Genomic DNA, 21713 nt, shown 5'->3' with positions numbered 1-21713 from the left:
AGAGCAAGTCAGCTTTCATATTCTTTTGAGATTCTAAGGTCTTACCTTGATATTGTTTCGGTTTGGGGATGGATTGTGCATCAGGTGGCTCTTCTTTCAGCAAATAGGATATGATCACGCCTCTGCTATGGACTTTGGTATTGCCTCTCTTCTTCAGTGGATGGTCCTTCATACTCCTACTAGGCTCGGTTCTGACCATCTTTGGGGTTGATCCTCCTAGCAACAAAAGATTATCCGGTGGGATTTCTTTGAAGCTTTCTTCTTTGCAACCTGAAATTTTTTCAACATTCTGGACAAAGACCAAGTGAATTATATCTGATACTGGAGTTTCATGAACAGAATTTGTTATGGTCGAATTTACCTTGGATGCTTTAGCATGATGAAGAATGATATTCTTCCTTGGACAAGTTTGGTTTGGTGGCTGCCTTTCTTGCAACTTTCGATCTTGGTTGGTATGATCACCTTCTTTTGATAGCTCAGTTCGGTTTTTATGTTCCTCTTGACTTATCCCTGGATCAAAACATCTTGGCAAAGACAAGTATATTATACCAAAATAAAGGGATTTATAAAATGATATAAACATAGAACAATTAACCCTTAATTCAGTTGTGGCAGCAAGAACTTCTTGTTCTTTCTTTGCCTTGTACTCATCTTGGTTTCCTGTAATAATTTCACTTTTCCTTGGACAAGACAAGTGCATTAATCTTGTCATGGAATTAATAATATCATGATGATCTAGAGTGAAATTTACCTCAGGTTTTGGCACTTGAACAATCTTTTGTTCAGTTTTCGGTTTCCACTTGTGGTGTGGATTTTGATTGAGCTCATGTTCTGGTTCGGTAAGAATGTGGCTCTCATCTGGTATTCCTGTACCAAGAATACAAATGTTTAAACCAGTATCTAAAGGTGTTGTTTGACACTAACCTTGGTTTGATACTATGATCACTGGTTTTGGTTTATTAAGCAACTTTGATTGTTGTGTGCTTTGAGCTTCCTTCTGGTCCGTGGGAAGGCTTGTGCCTGGCGTCTCTTCTTCTATGTACCTAGGCTCCTTTAGAACTGTAATAACACTCTTGGACATGGTTTTGGTTTATTAAGCAACTTTGATTGTTGTGTGCTTTGAGCTTCCTTCTGGTCCGTGGGAAGGCTTGTGCCTGGCGTCTCTTCTTCTATGTACCTACGCTCCTTTAGAACTGTAATAACACTCTTGGACAAAGACAAGTGCATCATACAAGTGGTAGATGATTTATGAAAAGATTTATCAAGTATAGGAATTACCTTAGCCTTTACTTGGACAATAGCTTGCTCTGGTTTGTCTTTGGACCTGATCAAAGTGTTTTGGCCGACACTTGTACTCATCTTCCTGACCTTTGGGATGTCACTCTTCTGGTCTAAGCAATGGACAATGGCATGCCCCTGGTTTGGCTGAAAGTTATCTTGTTGAGACAAGACTCTTTGACCCTCTTGTGCCACTAATCTTCTTGCTTCTTTGGAACCATGAATTGGATACCTCCTTGGATATAGTTCTTGGATTTAAGAACTTGTAAAATCTGGTGCAAATCTATCCCTCATGACTTCCTTAAGAGCTCTCCACTTTTTGATAGTTGGCTCATTGTAAAACCGCCTATCATCTTCTTCTTGTACCCACCATTTAAAGGCTTCTTCTCTAAGTTGATCAATAGCATAAGCTAGCCTTTCTTTCCTCAGGATGTTGTTGAAGTGAAACCATTCATCAAGGTTCCTCTCCCATCTAAGATAACCTCTTTTTCCTGAAAATTTAAAGAGTTCAATTTTATCAGCAAAAGAGTTATAATCAAACCGAGAATTAACAACATGATTGTTGTGGGTTTTAGAAGTTGGAGTTTGATTGATCCTTGAAGGATCTGGTGGCTTGGGCTCGACATATACAGTCCCTGGTACATCTCCAAATCTCCTTTCTCCTTCAAGTGGACGTTGGCCTTGTGCCTGATTTCTTTTCTTCAACTGAGCAATCTTAAGTTGGAGCTTTTGTAGAGCTGCGGACTGTTGGCTCAAGGTGGCCCTTAGGTTTTGGACATGTCTCTCCTCCTCCATTGCTTCCTGAAAAACAATCTCAAAGAAAAAGTGAAGGCATGGAAAGTTTTGGTCTAACCAAAATAAAACAAATGTAAGAATGCAATTTAACTAAACCGAGAAAAATATGCAATTATGAACCGAAATGAAGTAACTATACTAAAATGATTTTTCTTTTGGTTTTCTGAATGCAATCTCGAAATTAAACAATATGGTATGATAAGAAACACAAATGGAAAGAAAGTATGGAAACAAACCAACAAGGATATTTTTTTTGAGTTTTTAGTTAAAGAAATGCAATAAACTTAACAATATGAAACAAATGATTCAAACTTGTGATGAATGAATTTTTTTTTTTTTTTTAAATTCAGCAATATGATATGCACGAAATACTTCAACTAAAATGGTCTGATAAAATAACTAGGATGGTTTTTTTTTTTTTAAAGGATATGCAAACAAGGAAACAAATTCAAAATGGCAATTTTTATGGGATTTTTGATTATGAAAACAAAACAAAAAGGAAACTAACAAGAATTTCGAAACTAAGTGCAAGTAACATGAATCAAAAACATCTTTCTTTTTTTTCGTGGTTTTAAAATATGATGAACAGCAAGAACACAAAAACTTGAAACAAAGAAACTGTTTTTATGGGTTTTCGGTTTATAAGATGAAAAAAAAAAAAAAATGCAAGCAATGTGAATGATTTTTTTTTTAATGCAAATAACAAACTTATGAAACAAATATGGTATGCACGAAATTAATAAAATGTTATGCCTTTTTTTTTTTAACTTTTCAATGCAAGAAACAAATTTGGAAATGCAGATTTTTTTTTTTTTTAATGAATGCACAAAATCTAAATATGGCAAGTGGAGCTGGGGAATGAATGCAAACAACTAGACAATAATTTCAAACTAATTTCGTGAATCAAATGCAAGAAACTTCTTCTCTTTTGTTTTCTTTTCTTAAGAACAATAACAATGCAAAAACTGTTTTTATGAATTTTTTTTTTGTTTATGAATGAAAAAAAAAATGCAAGCAAATATGAATGATGCAAGGATAGATGGACCTGATTCAGGAGCTTGAGCTCTGATACCAAATGTTGCAGGCTGGAAATCAGGGATGGCAAAATGGTTGATGGAAGCTTGATGGATCGACCAAAGATATGATTGGATGGGCGATATGATGGAATGCAAGTTATGATCCTGAAAATGAATGCAAAAAAAAATGAGATATGATTTCTAATATGATAAAACAAGATAAATAAAGATAGATAGGATGAAATTAAGCTGCTGGTCGTGTGACACTCTCAGCCTAATCAGTTGATGATTGAAGTTGATTGAGATGGTGCTTTGCTTCCTGGATGTGTATCACTCTCAAGCTTGGCAAACGAATTGGAATGGAAGGATGGGGGATTGAGGACGCCACAAGACTCTATGGAAAGGAGCCTTGATAAGTCAAGGTGCTTTGGAGTTGCTTCACACAAACTCAAAAGACTTAGAACAATAGTTTTAAGAAAACTAGAAAAACTGAATAATTCTTATTACTTTAAAAATGAGGTGCTTTACAATGAAACAAAGACTAGAGCTTTATAGGCTCGACTAAGAAAGACTCTAACAGTCATAAAATGATAAAAGGAAACAAAATAACTTGAACTTAAAGTCTTGGGAGCAAAGGCTTTGATGGCTCCATGGAATATAGCCGTTAGACTTGATTTGCTTCCTTCCAAAAGAAAAACTTGTGAAGACTTGTATCTTGATAGCTTCTGGACGTGGCCATGATCTTTAAGTCTTCCTGAAATACTCCTTGGCCTCAATAAAAGAAAATATGGCCGTTGGTCTTGGGCAAAAGTATGTAGAAGCTCCTCCAAAGCATTTAGTGTAAAAGTGGCCATATATGGAATGTTGATGGAGAGAGAGATCCGCCTGATCTCCTGGGTGCTGGTGCAGCTAAGGACTTTGTTATTCATTCCTTTTCAAATGTACCATAAAATTCATGCAAACTAATGATCATCCATCAGCAGGGGAACTCTCCAAAAAAGATGATCCATGATTGTGAAAAGAGAACTTGTTGGAAAAATGATTGGATTGGATGATATCTTTGAAAGAGCTCAATCCTGAAGTGCTGGAGGATCTTCAAAAAATAAATGGTTTATCGATTCTTCATCGGCTCCGCATCTTGCACAATATATGCCCCCTTGTATCCCTCTTGCTCGCATATTTTTCCTCACTGCTATACATTCTGACACAAATTTCCATAAGAAATGTTTTATCTTTGGTGAGCAACGTATTTTCTAGCAGAACACCTTCAATACATCAACTGTGAGTCCAAAGAGTATCTAGGCAACAGTTCGTGTATTATTTTACCTTTATTCATTCATAGCATCACTTTTATCCAAATTAAATAGTAAACAAAAAAAATATAATCGATATCTATATTATTATTTATGAAGTATTTTTGTTGTAAACTCATACTTTAAAAGTTAGAACGGCTAAAGTCGTTGATACTCTTCAGTAATATATATATATAATTACCAATAACTTTTAAATTACCAATTTTAGATTTATTTATTTCATTAGATAATTGATCGTAAACTACTATAATAAAATTAGAAAAACACAAAACATATTTAAAAATAAATAAGATAAATGTTATATGTATATTGTGTTGTTATCCAAATAATATTTTCAACCATAAAAAATAATAAAAAATACTATCATTTGCGATAATCTAGTTTTTATTCTGTTAAAGTCGTTAAAATCCTTAATAGATCAATATATATATATATATATATATAATTAACGATGAATTTTATATTACCAATTTTAAATTTATTTATTATATTATATAATTGATTTAAAATTATAAAAATTGGTAACCATAATCAAAACGATGCATAACTATATACTAATTAATAAAAAAAGAACACAATGAATGTTTGTCTAGAAACACAATGAATATATAAAGATTTTTTAAAGATTTTATAAATAATTTAATGTTTGATTTTAAAAATTTTAGAGAGCTAAAATATTTATAATATGTAACTGTTTCCAATTCTTTTAATGCAATAGCAAGCACATATATTTTGATGGAAAGTTTTATCTTTTATAAATAATTTGATGTTCGATTTAAATTTTTGAAAGTATAAACCATAATCAACTAGATGATAACCCGTGTGCATGCGTATAGTGAGTTTTTTATACTAATGTTTATTCGTTAAATGATTTTAACATTTTACAACACTACAGTCTTTATCGATTGTAAAATGATAAATACAAATGTTGGTCTCTTAAATCTATCATCTTTGTTGAAAAATTAACGTATTACATCTCATTTTAATTATTTTTAAGATTTCATATGCACAAAAAGAAATTAAGTTTTACGGCTGACACAGATCACCAAAACTAGATAGACAACATCAATTGTAAAATGACAAAAGAGGATTAAGTTTTTTGCTCTCGATTTTTTACTATTGACTCTCCATAAGTAATTCATTTTCTACCTCTATAAAATTATGCTTTCGTTTTCGTTTATGTTTCACTGATATGAGTTTTGGTTCTTTTCTTAACTTTTTATGTGAATTCGGTGAATTACAAAAGTGTAAATTTAAAAATATTGACATATGTTAAAATTAGTTCCACTCCATATACATGTCTAAAAATCTAATTTTTGAAGAAAATCATCGGCAAAAATGTCTATGTAGTATATATTCACCATTTTGGTCTAAAAATCATTTAATTCTAGAACAATAAAATAAATTACTTATTTTATTAACCTACGTTTTTGAGGTTTAGTTACTTAGGAATTACCGATAAAAAATATATAATACTTTACCTTTCCAGTATATATAAACTATGTACAAACTAAGAACTATTTGATTTATTAAGTGATAAACTAGAAAACTTAAAATAAATAGTTCAAATCTTGCATTCTTACAATTATAATAGCTAGATAGGGTATTAGGGAGAAACAAATATTAGTCGAATGATCAAATCTCTCAATTCTTCGCACAATCTCAAAAGAACGTGATTAGAGTCTTGTCATGATATTTCATTAAAATATTTTTAGAAATAAAAATCAAAACTAAATTATCTAATTTGAATGAAATAATATTATATATAGTGCTTCCAATATAAAAAATCATTTTGATTTGAAGAAGTGTATTTCTGGAATTGTGAGGATCAAATACCATATTAGAAACCACATATTTAAAAAATAAATTGTATGCATAAAAGTATATTCATTAGAGTAAACGTGTAAATTAAAATCAATACTTTTTGTTTATTTACAATCATGTTTTTTGGTAAATAAATCAAAATAATTATTTTATTTACTTTATATTGTGTATAATTAAAATTTAGTGATATTGATATAGATATATATATATATATATAGTATATTTATATTTATTATTGACATTTCCTACTCATATGATTTTATTAACATTTGTATTTGTTGTAACAAAAATTTAAATTGTTAATCACAAAACTTTTAATGTGAGATTTTTCAATACAAATTTCAAAACTAAAATATTAATATCTCAATAATTTTTGTATGCAAATTTTGAAATTAACATATTTTTATATTTTTATATAGTATATAATTTAATTAAATACTATTAATATATATACATATATATATATATTTATATTTATATTTATATTTTGAATATTTATTAATGAGACTTCATATTCATACGATTTATGATCATTTGTATCTGACTTGAACAAAAAAAAATTAAACCATTAATCACAAAATTTTGAATGTGAGACTTTTACCATTATTAGTAATTTATAGTCATTTTAAAAGATTTAAAATATAATATATAAGAAAAAATCTAATTTTTTTATTATATATTTAATGTGATTGTTTTATTTTTTTTAATAATATAAAATTAAACAAAAAGAAAGAGTATACAAAAATTGTTATCAAATATGTATTATTCATAATCATTAATTGTTATATATATATATATATATATATATATATATATATGTTAATCATATTAGGTAATTCTGTAGTTTTTATTTAAGAAAAAAAAACTGAGAATGTCATTTTGTACACTACTAATCAATTTGATAGTTAGTTTAATAAATAATATAATATATATTTATATGGACCAACTTATTTTTCTAAAGATTCTAAAAATTATTATAATGATAGACACATATCTACAAAAATATATTGTAATGCTCTAGGATTAATATATAAAAATAATAATTTTAATGGTTTTTAAATTAATAATGTATTTAATAATAAGTATCTGTAAGAAAAAAAATATCCACGTAGGCAAACGAAACACCTAGTTGATAGAATATAAATGAATGGTTAGAATATGTTGGCGAAAGAAAGAAATGAAATCAAACAAATATATTTTTTAAGAAAAATTATTAAAAATATTTTTGTATTTCTATTCTTATATGATCACCCTATAGTATATATATAAATAATTCCAAGTAATTTTGTCCCACAAAGTCATAATTAAGTAGCCCTACGAAAACAACTCCAAATCTTACCAAACTCAACCGAAGCATTCCTATTTTGTAGCAGACGCTAAATCAATCCATACCAAAATAAACCGGATTCTGTTCTGGGAAGATTTTACAGAGAACACAGTAACAAAAACTGAAAAAACAAAAGAAAAAGCAAAAGCAAAACACAAGATTTGGTTTTATGTCGAAGCTTCTACAGAGTTGATCTGGTTTCAACGTGTTGTGTCAGAAAACTATATCGTCATTGTCTCTACTTCACGAGTTTTCTCAATACTGACTCTGCACGCTGCTCGAATCGAGGTAGAGCCCAATCGTGCTGAATTATGTCGAGACCGTCTTTCTCTGCACCCAAGCTCTGATCAAAGTTGCAATGCAAACTGAATTAGGTATGGGACAAAGATCGAAAACGAAAAATAGAGTAACATTTGAACAACAGTGAGAGAATGATCACAAGGAAAGGTTAATATGAGGATACCTTTGATGCATCAAAACCAAACCCACCCATTTGCATCATACGTTGTGTGTCATCAATGGCTGCACAAGAAGCAAAATGTATACCATTACTACCAGCATGATTTTATAATTTCAAGATTAGTATACTAACCATTTTCATCTCCGAGAATGAGACTGAACAAGCCTCTTAATCCAAACAAGTTTAAGAAGTACCTGAAAAAAGTGAAAGCAAAGCTCATGAAACAAGAGAATTGGCAACAACCAGAAGAAAATATGATTAGCATATCGAAAAATCTGGATTCGTTCAAGTAACTAGGGTACTTACCACGAACGACTACTCACATAGCTAACATCGACAGTGCTCAAGTCGATGCCATTCTGTAACATTGACCTGAACCTCTGGGTCAGTGGGAATGGTATTTTGGCTGTAATATAAACAAAGACGACTCAGATGCATCAACAAGAGTGAAACAGCAAGGTATGTATCAAATTTCAATAGGAAACAAGACCTGCAACAAATCCAGAGAAGAAGAAGTTGACCCATGCAAAAGTGAGCGTCTGCAGAATGGCAAGTAAAAGCAGTTTCAAACATTACAAAGAACGCAAAGAGAAAAAATGAAAACTTTAAAAACTCAACCAACCAACCTGGGGAATAATCATGGAAAGGTTTTTCTTCATCATATCCATGGCCATGTTAGGATCAGAAAACATCTGAGCTTGAGGGTTTGTGCCTTGGCCCTTGGGAACATGTAGCAAACCATTCTCCTGCACCAATCAACACATATATTTTCTCAGCATTACACGTCCAAAAGACGGGAACTAACTAAATACATTAAACTGCAACTGTGCATCTGATAGATCACCCTTATTTTCCCTCAAGCAAACAAAAGAGGTAACTAAAGAGAGACAACAGGCAACTAAAACTCTTCCTCGTGCCAGATTTCGCGCAGCTAATAATCAACTACAACCTACCTTGGTAATACATAAAGGTAACAGATTTGTACACCAATGATAACACTTTATCCATTGGCATCTCTTCAGTGAGCGCGCAAAAGAGAATTCAGCTAGTTTTTGACAAACAGAGAGATAACTAAAGAGTAACAATAGGCAACTGAAACCCTTACTCGTACCAAGTTTCGTGCAGCTAATACATAAAGGTAACAGATTTCTAAAGAATCACACAAGTTGTGAGAATCAAAGAAGGCTATGTACGTACCCACAACAACATTAAGCTCTAAAGAATCACACAACTTACAGAAGAAGCATACCTCGTTGCTAAAGTAGAGTCTACGAGTGCGGAACGATCTCAACGGGATGAAATTTGCACCGGCTTTTAGATTCCGAGCTCTGATAATAACTTGCCTAAAAAAACAAAACAAAAATCGAATCAGCACACGAAAACAACACATAGATCATCATCATCATCGTGCAGATAACTAGGTGAAACGGACCCTTCTTTGACAATCTTAGCATCGGGAGATGGAGAAGAACGCATGAGCTTGGAGACGAAGTACCGGAGGATACCGATGAGAACCATCACGACGGAGAGAGGGATCAGAACCCAATCTCTAATCGCCGTATCGAGAACCAGATCCTCCGCCATTGTAAATTTTAGTCTTCGCCCCTCTCCTAAACCCTAGTTATCGTCTCTCCTCCTACTTGTGAGAGATCTTCTCTCTTGTTCGAGCCGGTGAAGCAAGCACGATCTGTGGGTCTCTTTAGTGGGAATATTTTTATTTCTTTTACATTTTTTTGGTTTAGGTGTTTTTTTTTTTTTGAAACACTGGTTTACGTGCAAAAGCATCTCCAAAGTAAAACTCTATTTTTCCCTTCAAAATAGAATAAAAGTGAAAATACAGTAAAATTACTCCAAATCTACTTCATTTCCTACTCCATAATGGAGTGATGAACAAACAAAAAATAGATTACTCCATTTATGGAGTAAATTTCATTATGTAATGAGATATGAAGTTGAGTTTGAGCATTCTTTACTCATTATTCACTTTTACTCCATTTTAGAGAAAAAATAGAGTAGGGATGAAAATGCCTTTATATCCAGTTTTTATACTTCTATCAGGTTGTTTGGGTTTAGTTTCAGCTTGAGTTTTTGTTACTTGATGATATCTGAACTAAGCCAAAAAAAATCATAATTTAGACCCGATTTAATCTGTAGAAAACTGCTTGGATCCGAAAATAGATCTGAAAATGTATAAAATTTTGAACCGTAAAAATATCCAAAAAAAATTCAAATATATATAAATATCAATTTGAATAAACAAATCAAACATTCAATTTTGTATTTATTTTTGGTATTTGGTTGTACATTGTTAGATATATATATTTGTATGTGTAGTTTGTTTATTTAACAAATTCTTATATAATTTTGTTTCTTTAATAGAATATTAAAAATTAAAGTGAAATTTCAGAATGTTATGTTTAAAAATTTATTGTTAATATTTTTGAAAATGAAAATATAATTAAAATTTCTTAAATTTGTCGTGTTGAACTTTTTATTAGAGAAATACAATTATAACAATTTTTCATGGCTAACAAAATTCACTGGAATAATTCTCCAAATCTCGAATCTATAATTTGTTTCTCACTGTTTGCTATTGTATATATGCTAAAATACTATAAACACCAAGAAGTCTCAGTCTGCATGCATTATATGTTTAGTTATTTCATGAATTATTTCATGAAGAGAAATTGTTTAGACTAAAAAAAGAAATTGTTTAGACTACCCCATTTTTAATATCACTTTTCATGTTTACCTTGACCATATAGTTAACTAATCTAAACTTATAAATTAGATTTGAGGTGTAGAGTTTTGGAGGAAGAGTTTTAGGATTTTTAAAAATAAATAAAATATACTTTTTTTTTTTGAAAATAGTTTCAAAAAGAATTTTCAAAATTCAACATAAATTTTGAGATAAAAAATTGAATTTTTTTTATAAAAAGTTCAAATTTAAAACGTATAATTTGAAACTATATTTTTATTTATTTAAATAATTATTTCTATTTATATATTTAAAGTAGATGTAGAAAGGTATTTTGCATCTTTAATGGAGATAAACATGAATAATGATACAAAAATGAAGTAAAACAGAATTTCATTTTCATGAAAAGTACTATTTGTTACATTTTATAAACCAGTTGTCAAAAAAAAAAATTAAAGAGTTGTCAAAAAAAAAGTTACATTTTATAAACCACAAATATATTACATTTTAGAATAGCAAAGAATTCTCTCTTTTAGAATTTATTTGTACATAACTATTATTTCTTCGTGATGATCAAAAAATTTAACATTTCATAAAAAAAAAAATATACATATATTCATATGGTGTAGAAGATAATATGACTTTCAAGTTTCAATGTTATGTGATGAAGAGGAAACATTTACCCATGTCAGTTGCTTTTTTTTTTGTTTTTTTTTTTTGCTAAAATACTCATGTCAGTTGTTGCTTTATGTTTTTCGGCTAGCAGTTCCCCTGAGCTTTATGTTTGGACAAACACATTCCAAAGGAACTGCTTAATTTTTCTTCAAATTATGATCTTACTTCCTCTTATTTGTTAGCGACTCACTTTTTGAATTGCCCAATTGCCTAAAAGATGTTTAAGCAATTTAAGTCAATTGTTTTAAGGGGAACCAAACTGCTATAAAAAATGAATTTAGAAAAAGTTTCATTTTGGTTGTTTATGGATTGGTAGGACATACGCTGCTATTGCAATGAACTCAAATATATTAGAGTAAAGAAACCTTTTGGATAAAATCACCATTGCACAAAATTAGTTAGAAATAGAAATATCTGGGGTTTAATCTTTTGTTCCTTTCTAAGGTCTTTCTCAGCAATCTCTTTTCGAGATGAAGCGATTTGTTATTCCCATGGTTTCTTTGTGTCAGATAATTCTCTTATCCCAGCGCAAAAGTTGGAGACACCATTTCAGATACACCTCACAAACCAGATATGACATAAACCTCTGGTGTTGTTGATGTGGCTGGTGATAATAAACACATAGCTCATCTAAAGCTATGTTTACATTGTTGGATTATTGACAAGTATATAATACAAAAAAAACAGATAAATATTATATATGTACATACTTTATTACATTTATATACAAAAAATTGTCAGCCAAAAATTGATCCGGCAGGTCAAAAAACTAGTGTGTGTTTCTTAATCATGTTAAAAGAAACGGGTTTGCTTTCAATCATCTAAACTAAAGGCCACATTGCAACAGGGTTTAGTTAAAAAGTAAGACAAAGGAGTAATATATGTTCCAAACCCTCATGTCATCAAACCCAAAAAAAGTAACAGCTATACAAAGACGGACACACAGTCGAAACACAGTTAACATAAAACTTTCAAGAAGATACATTGGCCTCCCTTTGGAGGCGCGCACAAGGGTAGTCCTTGACAGAGTCGCCGACAGAGTTTGCAAGGGTATCCTCTCTCTGCGGCTTCTCACAGTCAAGACGTTGTTCAAATAGCCTTGTAAGTTTAAATGCTGAACTCTCATCAGGAACAAGCCAGCCAGGTTCAGTTTTGGATAAGAGAACCCCAACACCGTTAAAATACATGCCTTGGAAACAACCAACAGCCTCTTTTTCCATGTGTTTTGAGAGTACGATAACATTTGGTTTAGGAAATACCACGGGCAAACAAATAATGTCCACTAACATCCAAGTCATTCTCGCAAAGTCATCATCCCCTGGAATGCAAAATAATGTATAAAGTAAATATCAGAGGAGACGTTTAAGTAAAATAAAAAAAAGGAATTAACTTACCCTCGGGTAAGAAATCGACAAAAAATTTGGCATCCATAAATTTACGTTACAGTTCATCCGAAAACCTATTCTTGTAAACGTAAGCCACAATAGACACCTCCTCACAGCCCAAATCCAGAAGAATCGATTCTATATCCCTACGAAGCGAATCAATATAGATATCGTTAGGAACCGGGTAATCCTCCACGTCCCAATAGACGACTGTCTTACGGTCTGCCACCGAAGAATGAATAAACAATTATGACTAGACGGAGAAAATAAAAATTATACAATAACACATCAACGCTTAGATTAAGATGAAATCTAATTCAGATAGAGAGATCTTACATTTGTTTATCACCAAAGGTGTAGGGATGGGTTCGTGGTCGAAAATATCTTCCAGGATTAAGATTTTGTCTGCGTAGTGCAACGGCTGTTCTGATATTTTGTTTATCTAGTGATAGCGATCTGTCTTACATGGCCAAGGAGTATCGTATTGGACTGGGCCGATAACAAAGATCAATCTTACCGTCCTCCGAAAAAAACTTAAACGCAGTGTTTTTTGGGTTTTTTTCTTTTTCTTCTTAATTTTCAATGTTTTTTTTCTGTCAATCTTTGAAATATTAACAAACCGAAGAAGTACCAAAAAATCAAAGACCGAGTACATAAAAGCAAAAGCCAAAATAAAAACAAAGACCCAACAAAAGCACACAACAAAAAAGCCCAAAGAAAGTCGGTTGCCCACTTGCACACCATGCATTATTGATTAGCGTGAGTGGATCAACACGTGTCAACTATCCTGACAACTAGATGCATGCGTCACACGAAGAGACCACCGACTTAACAGCTAGAAAGATGTGCCGGAGTGACTTTCCGACGATCACAAGAACACACTGTAGACAGGTTATAGAGAAAGAGGAACCGTCGAGACATCTTCAGACCATAAACTCGCCAAACCAACGGAGGTTAAGTCGTCGGAGCTCTGACACCATAGAAAACAAATCAACCGGAGTCGAGAGAGGTCTTTGAGGAGAGCCAGCCAACGAGCCAAAACCAATATCTACGGATCTTCGCTTCCGCCTAAACATCTTCAATCAAATCAGTCGATCTAACTATCGATTTCCATGCATGATAATCAAAGCATCTTAAATGATAAGAAGAAGCTTGGAGACACCAACAACCCTAACCGAGGGGATGGAAAAGCAACAAAGATCTGGAATCGAGGATTGAGAGAACGAGAGCTAGAGGCGGAGATCAAGCTCAAACCGGGAAAAAACCGGTGAACACCTAGCCGCTTATCTCAGAAGGAAAAGGATGACGATAGCTAGAGCCAAGTGCCGGTAGGAAGGTGTTGAGTGACCACCGCATACCATAGCCAAGAGACAGTGACATCGATGTTGAGGAAACCACCGGTCGCCAGAGACAGAACCGACGTTGATGTTAAGTAAACCATCGACCGCCAGAGACCGACACGGCCACGGGGCCGACACCGGAGGACTACCGCCAGTGATGAGCCTCTCTCTCTGAAAGATATGAAAGAGAGAGAGAGAGAGAGAGAGAGAGAGAGAGAGAGAGAGAGAGAGAGAGAGAGAGAGAGAGAGAGAGAGAGAGAGAGAGAGAGAGGACCCCTCCTAAATGGTTTTTGATCTTAATTTTCAGTTTATTAAACCTTTTTAAATTGACATTGTTCGATTCACTTTAAGGTCCAAAAATGTCACTACCCACATCTTACTTAACCGAGACAAAATGTAATCTACATTTTCGTGCCTTCGTAGTAATGAGACTAACTGAAGCTCACTTTTTTTTTGAGATGGAGGGAGCCGCAAACCCAAGACACCAAAGATGGACAGAGTTCCAACCCCCTAAATTAAAATGACAACACCAAATCAAGGACATTCGTGACACATCACATCCATATCCGTGAACCGTTCCTCATCTCCATCGCCTCGTGCAACGAATTTGAGAAAGCGGAAGCCTAAACCGGAAAATAGAAGACAGCGTTAAACCCTAAAAGCTTACTCTTAACGCCGGTAACTGCTTTTAAACCTCACTGTGATACTAGAGAGAGCATCACGACCGGAAAAGATCTCCTTGTGAGTGAATCTCAACCATGTAGCAAACCCTAGCCCAGTTTCAAAAGTATATCAGGAGAGAGGGAGAGACCGAGCAAAATAGCAAAGAGGAAAATTGACAGAATTTGCCTCTGACGTTAGCAAAAACGAAGGTCGGACGCCGGAGTTCGAGCTGGATTTGTTTTGTTGGTCGTTTTTGTTGTCACTTGGTTAGAGAGAAAAAAATGCTTTTTTATTGTAGTTGTTTTTGTTGTCATTGTTTTTTTAGAAGAAAATAATATAGTTATTAGAGATATTTTCGCACCCCCTTCATACTTAAAATCATTTATTTCAAACTATTTCAATTTCATATGCTTGTTGGCATTTTTTTAGTTATTGCGATTTTGATTGCTTTTTTGTCAATAATCTATATAAATAAAGGAGGCTTTGCTCTCTCCTTAGCATGTCCAGCTCAGCAGGGAGAAGGGGGCTTTTTATCGCCACGTGTGTGTCATGAGGGACGAAGTACGGAATTTTGTTTTTGATGTATTATTATGTTCATGGACTCGATATTTGGTATGGGCCTTTATTCAATTCAAAAGGGGCCGTGTATAGCTAGATATTATTCGTCTAGGACAGTCCGCCGTTTCAATTACGTCTTCTCGCCGTTGAATACCTTCTTATTCTTCTAGAGACGTAACGGGACTAGGCTGAATCCAAAGGTCGTCTTTAACGCACTTTTAACAATTGCTCCAACTCCTCTCACAATCTATCATTGAATGCATCTTCCTTTATTTCCTTTCTCTGAATCTTCGACTATATATAAAGGTATTTCCTATCCCGTGAGATTCATCTCTTCGATCCTCTCACCCGTAAGCTTTCCAATTCCACACATTGATGGTCTCTGACGAAGGTAATCTTTAGGATTATAGATTTTGGGAAGTACTTAAAACTGTGCATGCTAATTCATTTTGAGTTAGACACAAGTATGGAAACAACTCTGTAATCCGACAAGTTACCTTCTCAATATTCAATTCCACTGAATAATTTCTTCCAGCGACAAGGTACTGATTAGTTAGCAGCAATGTTTTCTTTGCTTCAGACTTGACAAACGAATACATGGTTCTAAGATTTTTGTTTTGCGGTTTAGGTTCCCTGTCTAACAAGAACATCAACGGAAGAGGGCCAAGGAGCTACTCAATCCACAGTACTGTCCTTATTTCTGGATGAATGATTTGTGAGATTCATTCAATTACTTTTATCGATTTGACAAATCTAGGAATCATCATGATGAAATTCAAGATGTATATAGCCTTTGTTTGTTTTAAAAAACAACAAGATATTACGTTTCTATTTGCAAATACATGAAAAAACAAATCACAACTTGAAAAGTTTGTTATTTTTTGAAATATATGTAGATAAGATAACAACATATGATTGGAAACATATGCAAACTCTTGAAAAAAATTTGTTACCAGTTGGCAGAGTATATGGAACATGAGAGAGGTTTGAGGAAGTCGGGAAGAGAAGGATACATACGTCGTGGCTTAGGGAAAAGAGGTTGAGGTTGTTCAAAAAAAAAGGGAAAAGAGGTTGCTTTGTTGACCGAATGATATTGCATATTTTCTTTAATTTTCTTTCTAATCAAAAGAACATGTGGTATATTGAAATTTATCCTTTTGTTAGGCTGGAGTCTGAAAATCAATTAGTTCTTAAAATTTGTAGTCATGACTGAAGCCAAGTTTTGTTATTCTCAGACAAGAAAAACACTCAAGGAAGGGGAACAATTTACATTGATTTGAGGTGTTTGGGTGTTAAACTAGTCTTCTCATTAGCTTTTTTCCCATAAAGAATTTTCAGACGTCGATTTTTGAAATGCAACCTAGGTATTTTGTTACTAGGTTTTGTTCATGTCACAAGTATTTGTTTGTATCAGATTCATCTCAATTCAATAGATTAGTGAGAAAATCGGAGACATAATTGAGACTTTAGAAGTAAAAAAACATAAACCCAATTGCTTTTAGCCACATACAAATTGAGAGAAAACCGAGTCTGGATTAAGAAAAAAAAAAACTGTGCCAAGTATGATAAATATTTACATCTAAAGTCTCAAACATCCATCACAAACACAAGCCTTGCTCTTCTTTCTCTCCCTTACTCTCACTCTAATTCAATAGACTGAAGCAAATTACAGACTAATAGGAACTTCACTCACTTTCAAGGAAATATTTTGCTGGCGAAAGGCCACACGTTATGATAGATTATGCAGTCACTGCCTCTATTGGCAAAAACCGGGATGTAACTGAAGAGAAGAGTGGCCATGAGCTTGCAAGACAAAAAATGGAAGCAAGAAAGGACAAGGAGACCGACACTTGGACACGGTTGAAATACTTAAGAAACGCAGTGAACGATTCAAACTTCTTATGCCCACAGAGAAAGACACCACATGACAGGAGTAAAGAAAAATTGGTGCCTCATACACTGACTTCTGCAAAAATTAACAACAAAGCAAGCCACCACGGAAAAGAGGTAAGGAGCTTCGAAGACTAGCGAGGATCCGACCACACACAAACTTCATTTTTAAGAACTAGAGAGTGATCCATTTAACACTACGATAGAAGAAACTGGTGATAGATCGGAGCCGCAAACAAAATAAAACAAACCCGTGAAGGACACAAACCAATACCCGCACAAGTTCGGTTTGAGTTCACTATACGCCAGAGCCATAGAACGGAGGAGGCAAGGAACGGAGAGGATGAACGGAGCTGACGACCCCAGAGCACCATACATCTCCACACGCCAAACCAAAACCGGAGATCCTCACCTGCCGATGAGGAGTTGTACATGTATGTGACCAGCAATATGAAACTCTTAAATCTTATTCTATGGAACACGCCAAACCAAAAATGGAGATCCTCACGCGCCGATGAGAAGTTATACATGTTTGTCACCAGTAATATGAAACTATTAATCTTATTTTATAGAAACAAAGAAAATATTGACTTTTAAGTTATAGCCACCACAAACCATACTCTTCACACGTGAAATTTTTTTAACTTAATAAAGCTTGACCTGCAAGTTAAAAGATAAAGGCCGATACGTGTGAACAAATTGGCCAAGAGCACCCCCCCCCCCCCCCGGCCGACGGCCCACAAGTATTTCTTTACCCCACACAAAATAACCAAATAAAAAATTCCGGAAGCCCACGCAACAAAAAAAATAATCAGACAGTAACCACAAAGCCTACAACCTTTTCTCATAAAACATCCACCTTGAACAATGTGGATTGCTAGTAACCATATCAAGGAAGAACGGACCGCGTCCAGGCCCAAGTCCAAGACCACGACCAAATAGGAGAGAGAGGCGGCTAAAGATTAGGCCGACTATAGTATAGGATGATTTCCTTTTCTCTTCATGTTTATCTTTAAGTAGATTTCCTATTTCCTTTAGGATAAGGATTTGTAATCTTTCCATTCCTTGTAATCCCTATATAAGGGAACACTTTGATTAAGAAATAAAACACATGATTTCCCCTTTGTTCACAACACGTTATCAGCACGATAGCCTCTAAATCCCTGAGACCAAAATCGAAACCTAAAACCCTAAACCGGCGACTCAAAACCTAAACCCTAATCTTGTTCTTAGTTCATCCAAGAACTCAGAAGATCCCTCTTGAATCCCAAAGTTCTCAGATCACGTTCCAGCTCAGAAGAACCGCCATCCAGCTCGCGATCAAACCCGAAACCCGCGATCGACCCGAGACGACCCGATCTCCGCGCAGCTCGCAGCCGAGACGCCTCCAGCCCGCGATCGACTCCATCCGCGACCCGATAGGAGGCAGCAAGCGTCCATTCTTCTCAGCTCGAAGTTTCATCCATTCTCAGGTGGTCCGGTTCCAAATCCCCTACGAAACAAAGGTATGAACATAATCTGAGAACCTAGATTAATCAGAAACCCTAATCCATCATTATGGAAACTATGTTCTTGATAAAACCCTAAAAGAAACCATAAGATTAAAATCGACAAGTCTTAAAACTAGAAAGATATGCGATTCCAATTAGAATATGATTGCATGTTGATTGATTAAAACTGAAACATGACAAACCCTAATGAAAGAAATCGAAAACCCTAAACCCTAAAAGAAGCTAGAATCCGATTTTAAGATTGATCTTGCTTGTTTGTTTTCTTGCTTGATTTGAGGTTTAGGATTGATTAGATTGTTTGAAATTATCTAACTAAGTATACAAATACTTAAGGCCTTGAAACTTTTAACATAAATTGATAGAATTTAAAAGATTGAAAACCCTAGGCATTATAAGGAAAAGTTTAATTGCTTTACATGAATCCGAACATGGTATTGCATTCATAACTGATTAAAACAAAGATCGACCAGCATATAGATCACACGAATTTAGATTGATTGCATTAGTAAACCTATATAGCCGTGTGGCTCATGATTGATAGCACCATGGTCGATTAGTATTGTTTTGAATATCATAAATGCGTAAGAGGTGTTGTGGCCGAGCTTGCTTATATCCTGCGGCCACGTGATCACATTATGAACCTAAAATTTATATGATAATGTGAATTAGATGTCGAAAATAGCAAACAGAGACTATGCAGCCCTTAATCTCTCCGGAGACAATTACTTGCAGTGGGCGCTAGATACAAGGATTAGTCTAAAGTCCAAGGGACTCGGTGATACTATCACCGAGGACAACAATGAGAATGAAAAGAATAGATACAGGGCCATAAGCTTTATGCGCCATCATCTCATTGAAGGTCTTAAAGATCAGTACATGACAATTGAAAATCCACTGGATCTTTGGAATGCTTTAAAGCATAGATATGATCACCAAAAGATGGTGTTGCTTCCAAAGGCAAGGCACGACTGGATGCATCTTAGATTCATGGACTATAAGTTGGTGGATGAATACAATTCAGCCTTGTTCAAGATAGTTTCAATACTAAGGCTTTGTGGTGAAGAAGTATCCGATGTGATGATGCTTGAAAAGACCTATACGACTTTCAATCAGTCGAATTCTGTGTTGCAACAACAATATAGAACAAAAGGTTTTGTCACATATACTGATCTGATCTCATGTCTACTCTTGGCCGAGGCAAACAATGAGCTCCTTATGAAGAATAGTGGAGCCAGACCGGCCGGAACAACACCATTACCCGAAGCCCATGAGGTTGAAAAGAAAGATCCCAAAGAGACCTACTACACCCAAGACAACAGGAAACCATACGGCAATAGCCGTGGTGGGTACAAGGGGCGTAGGCGTGACAATCATAACGGTCGAGACAACTACTCAACCGGCCGAAAAGGAAACCACAATAACCGTGGTCGTGGTTCCAATTACGGTCGGGGTCGAGGCAGTTATGGCCGTGGACGAGGTGGCATATCCAAACCATCTTACACGTCCAAGTCATTATGTCACAGATGCGGGATGGACAACCATTGGGCCAAGAACTGCAGAACTCCGAAACACTTGTGCGACCTCTACCAAGAGAGCCTCAAGAACAAGAACCCGGAGGCAAACATGATCCAAGAAAACGGTCATGATGACAAAGGATATGGATATGATGCTGACAATGAATCCGACAAAGATAACAAAGATGACCTAATGGATTTTGAGACATCTGATTGTCTAAAGGACTAGTTTTTCGAATCACATTGTCTTATTGCTTTATGTCATTGATTTGGTGTTTTTTTTATTTTATGTAGTGACATTTATAATAATAAGAGTTTTAAAGATCTTATGAAGTCTCTAAAGTTTAGAAAATTTTATTTATAGAATGAGTGATGAGATGAGTATACTTGTGGTGGATAGTGGCACAAGTCATACAATACTTAGAGACAAAAGGTACTTCATGAATCTCACAATGCAAAGTGCAAAGGTACATACCATTGCGGGTGAGGCTAGCCTGATTGAAGGTCACGGCCAAGCCTATGTGTTGATGCCCAAGGGCACTCACCTAGAGATCAAAACCGCCTTGTATTCCCCAAGCTCTAGAAGAAGCTTATTGAGTTTCAAAGATATAAGATTGAATGGTTTCCATCTTGAAACATGGGAAGAAGGAAACAAAGAATTCCTTAACATAACTTCGATCATCAAAGGCAATAAAAAGATCCTAGAGACTATGCCCGCAATGTCTACTGGTCTATACTATGCAAGGATCAGTATGATCGAGGCAAATGCCTCCGAGCTATTCACTTTATGGCATAATCGGCTTGGCCATCCCGGAACAGGAATGATGCGAAAATTGATGATGAATTCACAAGGGCACACGTTTAAAGGAGTGATCCCACGAAATCTCACATGTGCAGCATGTGCACAAGGGAAACTCATAACTAGGCCATCACCAGCCAAGGTTAATAAATAAACCTTAAAATTTCTGGAAAGAATCCAAGGAGACATATGTGGACCAATACACCCACCTTGTGGGACGTTTAGATATTTCATGGTCCTCATTGATGCATCGACCAGATGGTCGCATGTATGTCTACTATCCACTTGGAATCTAGCCTTTGCACGGCTGCTTGCTCAGATGATAAGACTAAGAGCACACTTTCCAGATTTTCCTCTTAAGACTATACGTCTAGACAATGCTGGTGAGTTTACGTCCCAAGCGTTTAATGAATACTGTATGTCCATTGGGGTAAGAGTAGAACACTCCGTGGCACATGTCCATACACAGAATGGCTTGGCCAAATCCTTCATTAAACGTATCCAGCTGATAGCCCGACCATTGCTAATGAAGTCTCAACTTCCGGTATCAGCATGGGGACATGCGGTTTTACATGCAACGGAACTGATTCGCATCAGGCCATCTAGTGAGCATAGATATTCACCATCCCAACTACTTACGGGTCATGAGCCAGACGTGGCCCACATC

At 34.8% G+C, this 21713-nt stretch overlaps 2 protein-coding genes and 1 long non-coding RNA gene across 6 annotated transcripts; 1 reads left to right on the top strand and 2 right to left on the bottom strand.

Moving 5' to 3' along the window:
• Positions 1-7559: 7559 nt before the first annotated feature.
• LOC106381582 (ER membrane protein complex subunit 3) lies at positions 7560-9717 on the bottom strand. Its single transcript, XM_013821497.3, has 8 exons — positions 9446-9717; positions 9263-9356; positions 8640-8759; positions 8504-8552; positions 8320-8419; positions 8146-8207; positions 8017-8075; positions 7560-7896 (listed from the first exon to the last, which is right to left on the bottom strand). The coding sequence occupies exons 1-8, from the start codon at positions 9595-9597 to the stop codon at positions 7792-7794; spliced, it is 741 nt and encodes a 246-aa protein (XP_013676951.1). The 5' UTR covers positions 9598-9717; the 3' UTR covers positions 7560-7791.
• A 2461-nt stretch (positions 9718-12178) lies between these two features.
• LOC106379568 lies at positions 12179-14030 on the bottom strand. Of its 3 annotated transcripts, none has more exons than XR_001276103.3 (3): positions 13108-14030; positions 12781-12993; positions 12179-12704 (listed from the first exon to the last, which is right to left on the bottom strand). XR_001276103.3 is itself a non-coding variant. In XM_048768317.1 (2 exons), exons 1-2 carry the CDS (start codon positions 12815-12817, stop codon positions 12358-12360), a joined length of 384 nt encoding a protein of 127 aa, XP_048624274.1. In that variant the 5' UTR covers positions 12818-13091; the 3' UTR covers positions 12179-12357. The 3 variants fall into 3 exon arrangements, 1 of the variants encoding a protein (XP_048624274.1); XR_007328501.1 differs by having other exon boundaries at positions 12781-12917; XM_048768317.1 differs by lacking the exon at positions 13108-14030 and having other exon boundaries at positions 12781-13091.
• Positions 14031-14376: 346 nt separating this feature from the next.
• On the top strand, positions 14377-16607 carry LOC106379569. Of its 2 annotated transcripts, none has more exons than XR_001276105.3 (3): positions 14377-15874; positions 15961-16017; positions 16289-16607. It is a non-coding gene; the product is annotated as an uncharacterized LOC106379569 (long non-coding RNA). The 2 variants fall into 2 exon arrangements; XR_001276104.3 differs by having other exon boundaries at positions 15961-16047.
• Positions 16608-21713: the final 5106 nt, after the last annotated feature.

Source organism: Brassica napus, chromosome C9, assembly GCF_020379485.1.
Source record: "Brassica napus cultivar Da-Ae chromosome C9, Da-Ae, whole genome shotgun sequence".
NCBI classification, from domain to species: domain Eukaryota; kingdom Viridiplantae; phylum Streptophyta; class Magnoliopsida; order Brassicales; family Brassicaceae; genus Brassica; species Brassica napus.
The sequence above is the reverse complement of the archived record's forward strand: the minus strand, read 5'-3'. Positions and strand labels throughout refer to the sequence as shown.